Genomic DNA, 15547 nt, shown 5'->3' on the forward strand with positions numbered 1-15547 from the left:
CAAGCTGCCCGTCATGGTCATGAAGAGCATCTACTTCGCCGTCGCCAGGAGCAGGCTGCCCATGTCCATGGACAGGGGGCCCTGGTATGGCAGGAAGAACATCGTCAAGGACAAGGCGGCCCTGTGGTTCGGTGACGTGACGACGGGCATTCGCTATGATGGGGGCAAGCTGAAGAGCGTCTAGGCTGTCTATCTGGAGGAGTGGGACATAATACCAACCAACATTCTCATGAAGGCGTCGCGCCCCTGTCAACCTGCGGGCTCGCCTCTCTCTGCTGACGCTGAATCCCCATAACTGCCCGTAACCTGGCGCGTGAATTCTCTCATTTTTTCCTCCGCCTCGAGCAAACTACCCTGGTCCTCCTGGGTCTCTCTCGGAGAACAGGGGAGAAGCGCAGTGGCGAGTGAGTCGAGGCCTTCAAACCTCACCGCGGCAACATCCGCGACAAGGGATCCGCAGTAACACCTCGCGTACCATGCGAGCAGTGGCCCGTACCATGCGAGCGGCCCTTTCGAAGCTGGAAACTGCCTAGAACAAAAGTAAAGCGGGAAGGCCATGTCGAGACGTACAACTACCGCATCGTCGGGATCATCTAACTGCATCTGTCGGGCTAGCCTCGCAGGCGTTCCGAGTATCGGCACTGGAGCTCCACCTCCTGCGAGCCTTGGCGATGCGGCTGAGCCATCTCGCAGGGGTGGTCGCCGTCCAACCTACGTTCGACGACATGTGCCATGTGTGGTCGCGAGCTATGCCAAGTTCGTCAAATGGTTCACAATCATATGGTAGTCACAGCTTTGAAAATAGCGATGAATCCTCATGTCGCATTACTACATACTACTTCTCACGGCACACTCGAGCTGCCCTTCCTTCCTGGCATTACTGGGATATCATATAAAAGTACGTGAACACCAGGCGGCCTCGGCCTCTCATGCAATCGTCTAGACAACAATCGTAAACAGTGCGCAATCAGACCTTGGTCTCGGCAACCTCCTCTTGCTCGTGGCGAGCGTTGGGCTGGACGGTGCCGAGGAACTCGGTCTTCTGGAGCATGTTGAGCTTGTCCTCCTGGCTGTCCAGGTGGCGGAAGCAGAGCCAGAAGGCGATACCACCGATGAACGAGATACCAGAGACGGCAGCGTAGTTCCAGACGAGGTAGGGGTCGCCCGAGATGGGGGTGAAGGCCTGGCCGAGAGCGGCAGAGATGGCCGACATGAACAGGTTGACGGACATGACGAGCGACTTCATGTTCTCGGGAGCCTTGGCGAACGCGTACTCGTACGAGGAGACGTTGGTGAAAATCTCAGCGATACCGACGAGCACGTAGGGAAGAGACTGGGCCCAGACGTTGATGGGGGCAACCTCGCCCTCCTCGGCGCACGTGTTGGCGTTCCAGCCGCAGGGGGACTTCTCGTAAATGAAGTACTGCATGACACAGGCGGCGACCATGGAGGCGGTGGCGAACTGGAAACCCGACGGCCATGCGCTTCAGGGGGGTGAAGGCAATGCCCATCTTGCGGAGACCGGGGTAGACGACCTTGTCCATGATGGGGACCATGATGATGATCGACAGGGGGTTGAGGTTCTGGATAACATCGTTGGGGGCGCCGTGGAGCTCCATGGTGCCGGCTTGGGTGGTGAGGTTGCCGGTCATCTGGTTGTAGGCGAGGAAGAAGATGGGCAGGAAGAGGAAGACCTTGCAGGCCATCAGACCACGCTTGACCTCGTCGACCCAGGCGTCATCGTAGGTCATCCAGCCGGGGCGCTCAGCAACGGGCACGTTGGAGGGCTTGGCAGCCTCCCAGTTGACGGCGAAAGCACCAGTGGAGCGCTTCTTGGCGAAGCCGAACATCTGGAGGAACTTCTGGAGGACGGAGCCGGTAGGAGGAGTGAGATGGTAGTGCTTCTTGTTGAGAGCAAGAACCAGGGGACAGAGGAGGAAGAGAACGGTGGGCAGGAAGAAGGCCAGCCAGAAGCTGTGGTACTTCTCGACGAAGACCATGCAGACCTGACCGACGGTGGCTCCAATGTTGATGGCGAAGTAGAACCACAGGAAGACACGCGAGTTGGTGATCGAGGGGTCGACAAGGACGCGCTCACCGTTCTGGACCTCGACGCGCATGCGGGTGTCGCGGTTCTGCTCAGCCAGCAGGGGAGAAATGTTAGCCTTGAAAAGACCGGTACCAGTGCAGAGCAGAAGGAGACCGATGATGAAGGCACCGAAACCGCCCTTGTTGCCGGCCGTCAGGACACCAGGCGCGGCGGCAGCGACGAGAATGACGTGCGCAATGGTAGAGACGACGATGGCGATGTGAATCGTCTTGTAACGACCAAGCTTGGCATCGGCCAACCAGGCACTGTTCGTCGTTAGCATGCGCATTTCAGGAATACAGAAAAAAAGGGGTGACGACATACCCAAACAGAGGCATCAGGTAGGCGAAGAACTGGTTGAACAGGTTGATACCCTGAGCAGCCTTGGGGCCCATGCCGAGGGCGCCAGGAATGATGCTGCCATTGGGGTCGGCAGGGGCGCCGGTGGTCGAACCGGGGGGGAGAGGACGGTTGACAAAGTTGGTGTACAGGACAGCAGATCCGTAGTACGAGAATCGCTCGCAAAGCTCGGCGAAAGCGATGGTGTACATGGACCACTGGATGCCACCAGAGACACGGCGGAGGGTGTGCAGGTCCTCTTCGGTGGGATCATCCTCGTACTTGCCGAGGGGCTCCTCATCGTACGTGTTGGTCACGGCACGAGTGATGTCGATGGAGCCCTTGGCGTTGTGAAGCTCCTGTTCAGTGCCCTGAACGGTAGCCTGGGGCACGTGGGCCTTGGCAATGGCCTCGTTGTCGAGAGCCGCGGTTTGAGACATGATGAACTGTCCTTCGGTCTAGGGGCAGGGTGAGAGGCTTGACGAGTTGCGCAAAGATGCAGAAGTGAGGGGGAGGGGGGGACGACGTCTTTAATAGAGGACTAGTAGCACGGGGGACGTCGCGCCGTAGAGCGGAGGGGAGGCGAGTCCGAAACGAGTCAAACGCTCGTTGTACCATACGGAGACCGTCAAGGGGACCACCACCCCTAATCACAGGTCGAGGTGAGTGAGCCGCATGGTATCGATCCCGAGCTTGCCTAGACGGGCACGTCAGAACCGGCCGCACGCGACTCTGGGGGATAGAGAGTGGTCCTGGAATCAAAGAACCCCGTCTGTGCCCTGAAGCGGGCGTCTCCATGGCTGGCCGGTGCGTTGGGACTGACAGGCGTGGCCAATCTCGCCACGACCAGGCCGTCTTCCGAAGGGTCGAGGTAGGAAATGATGAGCGCAGCGTACAATTCCGTGAATGGGCAGAATGGGTAGCATGGCACCATGCGACTTGTTCCACCTTCCGAAACACTGGCGACTAGCCAGACGGCCCAACACGAGCGATATCACTCGAGTGGGTAAAGATCTAGAAAGGTTATCCTTCGCCTCTGGCCAACTCCAGCCCATCCCAGGAGCAAGTGCCTAATCAGGAAGGTCCAGTGGCATGCGACTGGCGGGCGGGCCACCAGCAGCAGCAGCTTGTATCCGCACAACGAGGGCGGCGGAAGGCCATCCTGGCATGCCTGGCATGCCACCCCCCTTCGGTCGCGAGCGCTAGCCCCGGCAGCCAGCGATGGACGGCTGGAGGCGCAACCTTGAGAGGGGAGGCCTTGGGGGCGTGCCGGCCGCCGCGCGCAAGGGTGTGTCGAACGAGGCACCTCTGATCGACCTTGGCACAGCGGGCGACCCAGCGCATGTCCGCCGAACGGTAGTGTGTAGATAAGGAAGGCGGGCGTGTGCCCAATGAGATCTTTTGCTGCGAGTGCTGTGGCACGGCAATGCGGCAGGGTCATGCAGCCGCAAGCAGGTGTGGCCACCGAGACCAGAGCACGCCAGCGGCGGAAGAAGGCAACAAGACCTTCGAGAAGCGTCGCCTCCGATGAGCTAGCCCAGCGGGCCACCCGAAGCGTCGCATCTCACAGGCCAAACGCTAAATCGAGAGCCACCATCGCGAACATGCGCCACCAGCCGCGGTTTGTCCATGTCGAATCGGCGTGCTTGACAACTCGTCAGCCATCAACTTCTTCCTGGTCCAGAGACTGAGGCATCCAATATACAAACCTTGCATCAACAATCTGCGGTACTTTGATCATAGTCGCGGGAGAGAGTTCCAGAACTCTGGGCGATGGAGAAAGGTCTGCAATGCGAGAATTTGCGGCTGCTCAAAACAGCCCGTTCCTCTCGTCCTCGTGCTATTGCGGTGCAGCGACCAGGGGATGCTGGTTGCGCAACAATGGGTTGCGTGGGTCATTTGCCCCTTGTCTGCTGGACTCGGCCGACAGAAGAAATTTCTGTTAAGTAAGCCTGAAGCTAGCGCCCATGAGAATAGGATCGTCTCGTATATGGAACCGCGACGCAGGAGTAACACCGAAATTGGTAACAAGAGCTGGCAGGCTAGACTTTAGTGCGTTGTTCATTGGCAATTCTTTGACACATTCGTTGCTCGACTCAGTCCAGCATGCAGCCGCAACACCGAGAGCGAACGCTTCGCCTACACCTCACCGGCCAAGGCCGAAGAAACGATCCAGCAAACCTGCGATTGCGTGAGCAGCATCTTCGGCAGGCACACGCGGCAAGGTCGCGTGATATGAGGTCGAGGTACAACCGCCGCGCTCCAGGCTTGGAGAGGCGAAATCTGTGGTGTGCATGTGTGGCCTGAGTTGGGTTGAATTGCTGTGGTGTGATGTCAATGTCGGCCTAACCAGCGAATAAGCACGTAGTCAGCGTGAGACAAGATTGCACAGCAGTCGACAAACAGCCGTCTCCCCCCCGTACCTTCCCTTATTTCCCTGGCCAACTCAGGTTCAACGACCGAGGTGCTTCTCCCTCGTCTCATGATTGACGGGAGGATTTGGTGTGTGTCGAAGGGCTGACATGGTAGGATAAGCAAACGGGCGCCTCGATTGGCTTGTCGATATGCAGGATTGCCTAGTGGCGTCCGGGGAGGGGGTTAATTACAACGGTGCATGTGGTGGGCGCGAAGTGGTCCTAAACTTTTGTTGCGGTCGTATGAGCAGGTTTGTTGGTACGTAAACGGCCACGCCGCTGGAAGATGTGCCCCTGTAACGACAAGGGGGTTGGTGATGGTTACATGGGCAACACAGGGCGCCGTCGCTGTCGGGTTGGAGCATTAGGAGCACCTTCCAACACCGACAGGGTGGGGTGCATGGGGCTAGAGTCTAGTGTCGCGGTTCCGCTGATAAGACGAGGGTCTTCAAGCTGTCATGGGCGTGCCGTTTCGTCCGTACATCGTTGATATCATCAGTTCCCACGAAGGTGTGCTCGCTTCTTGCTTGCTTCGGATCCAAGGCAACGCTGTAGGATCGATGGCAAATATGCAGTGAAAATTCCATGGCCTGTAGTCGAAAGGCTGGGCAGTACAAGCAGTGCCGAGTCCCGACGGGTGGCTTGGCTCGGCGCTGCTAGAGTGCTTGGTACGCGTCTGTTGCTGTGCTGGGCGATGCCGAGGCTTCGAAATCTGCACGGGTCAACGAGTCAAGGCGCTGGGCGCCCGCTGCTGCGAGGGAGGTTGGGCAAGGCGCTCGGAGAAAAGACGGCGCTGGCGCTCCGGGGTGGCTGCTGTAACGTTGACGCAGGTTAGCTCTATTATTCTGTCTTGTCTGTGTAAGTACATGGTAGCTTGCCCAGTCATTGACAAGCTTTTCCGCCTCATGGCGTCAACGCAGGACAGGACAACTTGTATGCAGCGAACGGTGCGATCGGGCTTGTCCCGCCTTGGGAGTCCATTGACAAGGCAGAGGGCAGAGGGTGATGGGTTGTCATTGTGACGGCTTGCCTGTTTGCAACAAAGCAGGGTCTACCACTCTCTGCTGTACTGTACAGTAGGTAAATAGGGTGGGGGTAATGGAGTCAAGTGCGAGTGATGCCTACCTACTATCATTGGATTCCTCGAGTCGTGGAGTTCTTGGCTCTCGGTCGCCAACCGCGCGCTGGAAATGGACACACCTGAAGGTGGAGAGGGGCCTCCAGCGACGTGGATGGAGCACCATGTAGGGTAGCCACCGGTTCATCCACCCATCGCCAGCCAACAGACTGAGAGTGCGGGAACGCATTGAAGATAGCAGTTGGTAATGGCGCCTTGATGGTTGGGCCAGACCTGATCAATGGAATGGGGTATGGGGATGGCGGATCAGCAAGAGATTGGGTGTTCATGGCGCGGTAGAGATGCGATGGGGATGCATGTCAGCGCCATACTTTCCCTCTGCTCTGGGTCGCACAGTGTTCGATACGAAGTCTGCCCGCCTGATTTCCTTCCTGGTTTCCTTCCCAAAATCGTCTATTGCTGCTTGAACACCCACCTGACTCCTTCCCGCCGATCTGTCCAGGGCATTGACGCGCTCTTGCTCCCTACGTCTTTCCAGAAGATCGACACACGACGGCGATTCGCCAGTGCAAGGGCAGTTGCAGCCATGAGAGCAGGTCCTCATGCTCACTCCTGCCTCCATTTGAGTTTCTGTGACCAAGTGGCGCTATCCTTCGTTGTTGGCCCCTTCCTCTGAAGTCTGTGCCCCGACGCTGCTTCCTTCCGTGGGCGGTTCATGCCAAGTTAATCTTGGGCTGGGCTTGCCCCCAGTCTTCTCCTTCTGGTGGGCCGTTACTTCCCACTGCCCTTGGTGTGGTCCTGAGCAGAAGAAGGAGCGCCACCAGGAGCAGCAACAGCAAGAGCGACTGGCAGGGCCTCCAAACCCGACAGTGACCGAGCCGCGGGGTTGCCCCAGTCAGCCAATGATCAGCCGTTGCAGCCATTTTGGTCCACCCACCAAGCTCGGCCCCGGGTGCCCCCTCTTCCCCTCTGGTATTGCCGTTCACCTCCAAAGCCAATGGCGGAGCGAATTACCGAGAAACAGCATATCAGTGCCTCAGATCAAAGCATCCTCCGCCGCCCGCAACACGCCGTCTCAAACGATCGAGACATCCCGATACAAACCCCAGACCCCGACCGACCGACCGACAATCACCGATTCTGGCCGCCCCGCCTGTGCCGCCCACCTAACCCGCTCCCTTTCGTTTTGGGAGCTTCCTCTTCCATCGTAGCCTAAGAATCCGGGGTGGCATTCCTGTCCCCTGATCGCACGTCCATTCCGCACCCGTTCCTCTCGCGACGCGCCACGGGAGACTCTGTGCCAGCTACACGCTATCGTGTCGCCAAGGCCCAGCCGCATCCGTTTTCTCAACCGCCCCTGCTCCTGCCTTCCCACCATGGCTCAAGGAAGCACGCCCCATAGGGTTGCCGTCCTCGACGACTATCAGGGTCTGTCAGTGTCTCATTTTGATGCTCTCGACAAGGCTGTCTTCGATGTGACGGTGTTCAGGGACACTTTGTTGCCGTGGAACCACCCGGATACGCCTCAGCATGTCAAGGAGGCACTCGTCCACCGGTTGGAGCCCTTCCATGTTATCTGTAAACAAGCCCCCCCCCCCTCCTGAGACCGACTTGCATATGCATCTGGCATCTCGCGTAGTTTCCTAGAGCGACTGCATGTCTAGAACTGACATGGGTTGCAAGGCACCATGAGGGAGCGTACTCCCTTTCCCAGAGACCTCATCGCTCGTCTACCCAATCTCAAGCTGCTCCTGACCACTGGTCTGCGCAACAACTCGCTTGATCTCGGCTTCTTCAAAGAGCAGTCGATTCCCGTTGCCGGCACGGCTGACAAGTCGACCGGCACGCAGGTTGGCACCAACAGCACCACTGAACACTGCGTCACCCTCGTGCTGGCGCTCGCCCGCGGCATCGCCCGCGATGATGCTGCCGTCAAGGCTGGCCTCTGGCAGACTGGCTTTGCCACGGGTCTCACGGGCAAGACCTTTGCTGTGGTGGGGCTCGGTCGTCTGGGGGTAGCGACTGCCAAAATCTTGCGCATGGCTTTCGGCATGAGGATCATCGCCTGGAGCCAGAATCTCACACAGGAGATTGCCGACGAGAAGGCCAAGTCGGCAGGGTTCCCGGTTGAGGACCCCAGCGGTGAAAAGACATTCAAGGTCGTCAGTCGCGAGGAGCTCTTCAGCGAAGCCGACGTCCTGAGCGTGCATCTCGTCTTGTCGGATCGTACCCGTGATCTGATCAAGGCGGATGACCTGAATCGCATGAAGAAGAATGCGTTCCTCATCAACACATCGCGCGGACCCCTTATTCACGAGGGTGACCTTTTGGCCATTCTGAAGAAGGGGGCTATTCAGGGGGCAGCACTTGACGTCTATGGAATCGAGCCTCTGCCTACTGATAGCGAATGGCGCACAACCAAGTGGGGTGAGGACGGACGCAGCCAAGTCCTTCTGACGCCTCACATGGGATACGTCGAGCCAGGCACCTTGAACGCTTGGTACGGCCAGCAGGTCGACAACGTTAAGAGATGGCACGAAGGGGACGTTCTCGTGAACCCACTGGCGTGAGTGTTATGATGCTGCAGTATGACGTGATGATTGGAGATGGGCCACAGAGTAGTTTCGACCTGATAAATTATGAATCTTGTGATTGCTTTTCGTACTTCAGATAGTATCCAATTTACATTCCACCCATATGATTATGAGTACCGAAACAGCAGTTGTTGCCCAAGCAATAGAAAGGGCCTCCTACATCTTGCTCGGCATCCTCATGCCGCCGTCCAGCCTCAACACGGTCCCGTTGAGCATGACATTCTCCACGACATGCCTCACGAGGGCTGCAAACTCCTCAGGCTGGCCCGGGCGTCTCGGAAACTCCGTGGCGCCGACGAGGCTCTTGCGCACCTTGTCAGGCAGGACGCTCGTCATTCTCGACTCGAACAGGCTCGGCGCAATGGTGGCGACGCGGATGCCGTGGCGCGCGAGGTCGCGCGTCATGGGCAGCGTCATGGCGACGACGGCGCCCTTGCTCGCAGCGTAGGCGACCTGGCCGCGCTGGCCGTCAAAGGCGGCGGCGCTCGCGACCATGACGACGACGCCGCGCTCGCCGTCGGGGTCCGACGCCGGCTGGGCCGCGAGGTGCGGCAGCGTCTGGCGCACGAGGTCGATGGTGCCGCGCAGGTTGACGGCGAGCACAAAGTCAAAGTCGTCGAGCGGCAGCGGCTCGTTGTCGCGGCCGAGCATGGCGGCCGGCAGGCCGACGCCCGCGGCGGGGATGACGCCGCCGAAGGGCTTCTTGGCGGACGCGGCCCAGGCGGCGGCGCCCTCGACGGCGGACGTGACGGACGCTGTCTCGAGGACGTTGCAGGGGAAGAAGCGGGCCGAGGGGCCGAGGGACTGGGCGAAAGGCTGGCCGTCTTCCTCGTTCATGTCTAGAATGGCGGCGTTGCCGCCGTGGTTGACAATCTCGGTCGCCGTTGCGGCGCCCAGGCCGGAGGCGCTGGATGGGTTGTTAGTGATGTTTACTGGCATGTGAGAGAGAGGACCTACCCGCCGGAGATGAGGAATGTGCGGCCTTCAATCTTCATCCTGTTATTGCGGCGAAAGAGAAAAATAAATAAGGAGTAAAAAATTGAGCAAATATCAAGAATGAAGCCAGACAAGTGAACGTTGTTGAGGAACGAGGACTCAGTCTTACAGACTCAACTCGGCCTGACGTTGATGCCTCGGCCCAGGTCGTGATACTGGTCTTATCTTATCACCAATTGAGCTCCAGCCACAGACCAGTTTCGCCCCGCTGTACAGAGTCGCGCCACAAAATTAATTAAACGACCCTCCTCGGGCGTCATCCCGGTGACCAAGCTCGTGTTCCCTTCAGGCTGCTGCGAAGCCAAAACGGCCGATAACCGTCCAACGCACCAACCCTTTGTAACGTCACCCCGCGCACGCGACAATACGCACACCTCGACGCGACCTCAACGTCGCTCCTCCTCCCTCCTCCTCTTGCGACCGATCTTTCTGTGCATTTGAGTGTACCTTGTTTGATAGTCCGACCCGAGCTTCAACCTCGACCCCTTTACTCCGCCATGACGAGACCGCGCAAATCAAGCGCCGCGAGCGAGGAGAGCACCGGCACGGCCGGCGACCAGGTGCGCGAGCGATGCGATAAGGCCCGACAGACACACAGGCACGCCAGGAAATGCTGATGCGCGAGAACCACAGGAGCTGGGGAGCATGTACGATTACCTTGCAAAGATTATCCTACTGGGACCGAGCGGGTCGGGCAAGTGAGTTGTTTCAGCGGCGCCATTCCCCCCCCCCCTTCCTCGACCCGACGCTGCGACGAGGACGATGCGGAGAAACGGCTGGCTAACGGTGGCGCGCAACCCTGTAGATCCTGCCTCCTGCATCGCTTCGTGAAGAACGAATGGCGTATCCTCTCCTCACAGACGATCGGCGTCGAGTTTGCGAGCAAAATCATCAAAGTCGGGACAGGTGCGCGGCGAAAACGCATCAAGCTTCAGGTGCGGTCATGCGCGATGCTAACCACCACGCAAAGGGAATGACTTGTGGGAAGCGAACATGCGGCAGGCTGACTAGGACTTAGTTGTGGGACACGGCGGGCACAGAGCGGTTTCGATCGGTATCGCGGTCTTACTACCGCGGCGCGGCCGGCGCGATCCTCGTCTACGACATCACCTCACATGCGACCTTTCGGGGACTGAGTCCGTTCCTCAACGACGCGCGTGCGCTTGCGAGCCCGAATCTTTCGCTGCTGCTGGTCGGCAACAAACTCGACCTCGCATCGGACAACCCCGTAGAGCCGCTGATGCCCGCGACGCCGAGCAGTGTGGGGTCATCGTCGACAGCCATGGGCATGGGCATGGGAAGCCTAGGGGCCGGAGGCACGATTGGTCGGGGCCAGAACGCGACGGTGGCACCCGACGGGAGGGAGGTCAGCAGCGACGACGCCAGCAGGTGGGCCAGCACGGTCGGTGTTCCGGTGGTCATGGAGACGAGCGCGTTCACGGGCGAGGCTGTCGACGAGATCTTTGCGCGGCTCGCGAGGATGATTCTCACAAAGATTGAGCTTGGCGACATTGACCCGGACGACCCGATGAGCGGCATCCAGTACGGAGACGGATACGGCGGGGGCTGGAATGCGGCGGCCAGTGACGGAGCGAGTATCAAGAGCTCCATGACGGCGGCGACACTCGACGAGACGGGCATGAGGCGACGCAAGGGTAAGGGCCGGGGACGCGGCGGGAACACCAACTGGGGCGGCTTGAGAGAGTGGGAGGAGGTCTTCACGCTGAGCAGCAGCAACAGACGGCGAGGAGGGGGCTGCTGCTGACCGAAGCTGTGGGTGCCGTATAATGTGATGGAGGGATGGTCGTTGGGTTTTCTTCTTTTCCTTGTTCTCTCTTTTTTTTCTTGGCCCTCGTGGCGCGAGCGGGAGTTTGGCGTTCCCATTGCCTTGTTCGCGGGCAATCTCCTGGTTTTCGAAGCTAGAGTTTTCGAAGCCAGAGACCACACAACGCTCGCTTTTTTAGATTGCATGGCGTTTCGGATAGGAATTTGGGGATGAAGGAGATTCGGCCCGGGCGGCTCTTGACTGGTCTCCAAATAGGTACACTTAATGATACATACAAATTTTCCTGGCTCAAGGGTTGTTGATGCACGCTGGTGTGTCCGAGTTGGACCTGACGGCAGAATATCCACAAATCACCCACCATCACACCTTGCTGGCGGTCGGTGGCGGAGCTTCCGCATTTGCGGACTGATGAGTCGTTCGCTGTGACGGTTGTCACGTCAAACTGTTTCCCAGCGAGCGCCAGTCAGTCACAAGACGTCCGACGGTGACAAGTCAAGCTGACCACGCCATGTCCATGTCCATGTCCATACCATGCATCAAGATCGAAATCCGCAGCCTCCGCCGCGATGTCCCCCTCTGCCTCGGTGCTCGGTGGGGTCGGCGGCGGCTAGCGAGGGCGGATGGAGGAAACCATGCCACAAGAGGCAACACGGAGGGCCCTCTTCCGCGGTTAAGGCCCTGCGGGGTGCTGCGGGGTGCGAGCCGATGGACTGGCGCAGGCGGGCGTTGCTGTCAGGACACTCTGCATAGGGCCCTAGGACAGAAGCCAGTCTGATACTGAGAAGCCTCTCTTGTTCCTGTCGCGAATAGGAACGAGTGCCGGTCGTCGGCCGACATGATTGTTGCTGTGAGGCGCACTTCTGGTCCGGACGAGCCATCCAACTGGGTGTCCAACTGGGTGGCATTTCCAGTCCGTTTCCGAATCCGAAAGTCCTGGACTACCAGCCCGCCTGACAGATCCAGCCCCCAAACCCCAATTGAAGCATCAACAAACACCTCGCACGTGGAGGGCGATCCCTGCAGCTGGACCCCGACACGCTGCGTCCCAGTGGAGCTGGTGGCCTTTTGGAGCGACATCTTTCGAGATGCATCTCGGCGGATGTCGTCCCGTCGAACAGACGGAATAGCTCGTTCGGCAGAGGCGCGCACTGTTGTCTGGGTGGGTATTTCGGGGCGCGTCGATATATATTGCGTCTCCTTCTGTCGCTGAGCAATGGTTGATTGATGGCCAGTTGGACGAACCAATTCAGCGTTTCCTGCCGCTCTTCCTCCCTTGTATATTTCCTCTCGCGGGCACCTTGTCCCCCTCCCCTCTGCCCCTCTTTCCGTCATCACGCAGGAGCTGCCCGTCGACCCCTCACTGCTGCTTCCCCCTGCTTCCCCTCTCAGCCATTTTAGCCAGGAACATCACTTGGGGTAGCTTCCATTCTTGTGACTGCCTAGCTACAGCTCGCCGGCCTTTAGAGCACGATAACCTCGACCTTGAACTCGACCTTGAACTCGACCTTGAACTCGACCTCAAGTGTCCTTGACCGCCCTCTACCTGTCATGCTCATCTTGCTGCCACGCAACATGGCACGCAACGTCATCCCCGTCGATAAGGATTGGCAGTTCCGCCAGGCCGACAAAGACGACTCCGAGTTCCTTTCCGTCAGCCAATTCCCCACCAATGTTCACCTCGACCTCATCGCCCACAAGATCATCCCCGACCCCTTCATTGGCAAGAATGAGCTTGATGTCCAATGGATCGGCGAGGCCCAATGGCTCTACCGCACAAGTTTCGCGTCCCCCAAGCTGAGCGCCGGCCAAAAGGCCGTCCTCGCCTTTGATGGCCTCGACACCTTTGCCACCGTCAAGCTGAACGGCTCTACCATTCTCGAAACGGACAACATGTTCATCCCTGAGCGCGTCGACGTCACTGACAAGCTCAACGCCGAGGGCAACAATGAGCTCCAGATCCACTTTGACAGCGCGTACCTGCGCGGCTGGAAGCGCGTCGAGGAGCACCCGGATCACAAGTGGGGGTGCTGGAACGGTGACAACTCGAGGCTCGCCGTTCGCAAGGCCCAGTACCACTGGGGCTGGGACTGGGGCCCGACGCTCCTGACCTGCGGCCCCTGGAGGCCCATCAACCTGGAGATCTACGATTCGCGCATCGTCGACCTTCATTTTGACCAGACTATTGACGACTCGTACAAGTCGGCTACGCTCGTGGTTCATGCAAAGACCGAGGGCAAGGCCTCCAAGATTCACTTCGATGTGTCTCTGGACGGCAACTCGGTGGCCTCTCAGCTCGTCGACGCCTCTGAGACCGCTGATGCCAAGGCCACCTTTGAGATCAACGACCCGGCCTTGTGGTACCCCGTCCGCTACGGCAAGCAGCCCCTCTACACCGTCAAGGCGACGCTTGTCGACGGCCAAGACGAGGTTGACCACGTCACCAAGAACATTGGTCTTCGCAAGGTCGAGCTGGTGCAGGACCCGCTGAAGGAGCAGCCTGGCACGTCCTTCTTCTTCCGCGTCAACGGCATTTCCGTCTTCTGCGGTGGCAGCAACTGGATTCCTGCCGACAACTTCATTCCTCGTATCTCCAAGGAGCGCTACCGTGCCTGGATGAAGCTCCTGGCAGACGGCAACCAGTTCATGGTGCGTGTCTGGGGCGGAGGTATCTACGAGGAGCAGGCCTTTTACGATGTTTGCGACGAGCTCGGCATTCTCGTCTGGCATGACTTTATGTTTGGCTGTGGAAACTACCCTGCCTGGCCCGCGCTGCTCGACTCGATCAAGCGTGAGGCTGAGGAGAACGTCAAGTTGCTGCGGCACCACCCTTCGATCGTCATCTGGGCGGGCAACAACGAAGACTACCAGTTCGCCGAGTCGGAGAACCTGACATATGACATTAACGACAAGGACCCCGGTAGCTGGCTCAAGACGGACTTCCCCGCCCGGTACATCTACGAAAAGGTTCTTGCCGACGTCTGCGCCAGTCTCATCCCCGACACGTTCTACCACTTTGGCAGCCCCTGGAGCGGCGCCGACACGCGCGACCCCACCGTGGGTGACCTGCACCAGTGGAACGTCTGGCACGGCACGCAGGAGAAGTATCAAAACTTTGACAAGCTCGTCGGCCGCTTCGTTTCCGAATTCGGCATGGAGGCCTTCCCTTCGGTCAAGACGATCGATGCTTTCCTGCCCAAGGGTCGCGACGACCCTGACCGCTACCCGCAGTCGTCCACGATCGACTTCCACAACAAGGCCGACGGCCACGAGCGCCGCATCGCCCTCTACCTCGTGGAGAACTTCCGCTACGCGCCCGATCCTCTCGAGCACTTTGTGTACTGCACGCAGCTGATGCAGGCCGAGTGTCTCGCGTCGGCCTACCGGCTGTGGAAGCGAGAGTGGCGAGGACCGGGCCGCGAGTACTGCGGCGGCGCCCTCGTGTGGCAGATCAACGACTGCTGGCCCGTCACATCGTGGGCCATCTGCGACTATTACCTGCGGCCGAAGCATGCCTACTACACAGTCAAGCGAGAGATGGCGCCGCTGTCGATCGGCATTACGCGTCGCGAGCACAAGCACCCCAAGGACAAGTACACGCGGGTCAACATTGACACAAAGACCAAGATTGAGGTCTGGGGCTCGAACCTGCAGCTCGAGGACCTGACCGTCGACGTCATAGTCAAGGGATGGCACGTCGAGACGGCCGAGGAGACGTACAACGAGAAGGCCAAGGAGGGCCTCGTGCTGCCAAAGAACGCGTCGACCGAGATTACCGACTTTGAGGTGCCCGTGCGGCACAAGGGGGAGGAGGGCCGCATCGTCGTGGCGGCGTACCTCGTCGACAGGGACGGCAAGCAGCTGGCGCGGTACGTCAACTGGCCCGAGCCCCTCAAGTATCTGCACCTGCAGAAGCCCAAGCAGCTCGTGGCCACGCTGGCGAGGGACAACACGGTCGTCGAGGTCAGCGCCGAGGTGCCGATCAAGGGCCTCGCGCTCGAGTGCCCAGACGATGACGTCGTCTTTGGCGACAACCTCGTCGATATTGTCCCCGGTGAAGTGGTCGTCATTCCCGTGACGGGGGCCAAGGCCGACACGAAAATTGAGACGCGGTACCTCGGTATGCTGGACTGAGGCTGTGCCCGGTGAGGGGGGTGTGAGACCTAGATGATGCTCCGTACGAATAGACGATATGAATCATGATGACGGGGAGATGCGTGAGGTCACGAACATGAAACAACAAGGCACGTGTCG

General features: G+C 59.2%; 5 protein-coding genes across 5 annotated transcripts; 3 read left to right on the forward strand and 2 right to left on the reverse strand.

Annotated features, from left to right (window-relative positions):
- Positions 1 to 967: 967 nt before the first annotated feature.
- On the reverse strand, positions 968 to 2918 carry VDAG_06176 (peptide transporter PTR2-A; the record flags this gene model as incomplete). The annotated part of the gene is made up of 3 exons (XM_009659190.1): positions 2414 to 2918; positions 1536 to 2355; positions 968 to 1462 (listed from the first exon to the last, which is right to left on the reverse strand). Exons 1-3 carry the CDS (start codon positions 2866 to 2868, stop codon positions 968 to 970), a joined length of 1770 nt encoding a protein of 589 aa, XP_009657485.1. The 5' UTR covers positions 2869 to 2918.
- Positions 2919 to 7296: 4378 nt separating this feature from the next.
- VDAG_06177 (D-3-phosphoglycerate dehydrogenase) lies at positions 7297 to 8623 on the forward strand (the record flags this gene model as incomplete). Its single annotated transcript, XM_009659191.1, has 2 exons — positions 7297 to 7498; positions 7604 to 8623. 2 exons carry the CDS (start codon positions 7297 to 7299, stop codon positions 8488 to 8490), a joined length of 1089 nt encoding a protein of 362 aa, XP_009657486.1. The 3' UTR covers positions 8491 to 8623.
- A 47-nt stretch (positions 8624 to 8670) lies between these two features.
- VDAG_06178 (3-hydroxyacyl-CoA dehydrogenase type-2) lies at positions 8671 to 9509 on the reverse strand (the record flags this gene model as incomplete). The annotated part of the gene is made up of 2 exons (XM_009659192.1): positions 8671 to 9421; positions 9472 to 9509. 2 exons carry the CDS (start codon positions 9507 to 9509, stop codon positions 8671 to 8673), a joined length of 789 nt encoding a protein of 262 aa, XP_009657487.1.
- A 498-nt stretch (positions 9510 to 10007) lies between these two features.
- VDAG_06179 (GTP-binding protein ypt4) lies at positions 10008 to 11275 on the forward strand (the record flags this gene model as incomplete). Its single annotated transcript, XM_009659193.1, has 4 exons — positions 10008 to 10070; positions 10144 to 10208; positions 10316 to 10445; positions 10529 to 11275. 4 exons carry the CDS (start codon positions 10008 to 10010, stop codon positions 11273 to 11275), a joined length of 1005 nt encoding a protein of 334 aa, XP_009657488.1.
- A 1593-nt stretch (positions 11276 to 12868) lies between these two features.
- VDAG_06180 (beta-mannosidase) lies at positions 12869 to 15427 on the forward strand (the record flags this gene model as incomplete). The annotated part of the gene is made up of 1 exon (XM_009659194.1): positions 12869 to 15427. One exon carries the CDS (start codon positions 12869 to 12871, stop codon positions 15425 to 15427), a length of 2559 nt encoding a protein of 852 aa, XP_009657489.1.
- Between the last annotated feature and the right edge of the window lie 120 nt (positions 15428 to 15547).

This window comes from Verticillium dahliae, genomic scaffold (genome assembly GCF_000150675.1).
Source record: "Verticillium dahliae VdLs.17 supercont1.13 genomic scaffold, whole genome shotgun sequence".
Lineage (NCBI taxonomy): Eukaryota > Fungi > Ascomycota > Sordariomycetes > Glomerellales > Plectosphaerellaceae > Verticillium > Verticillium dahliae.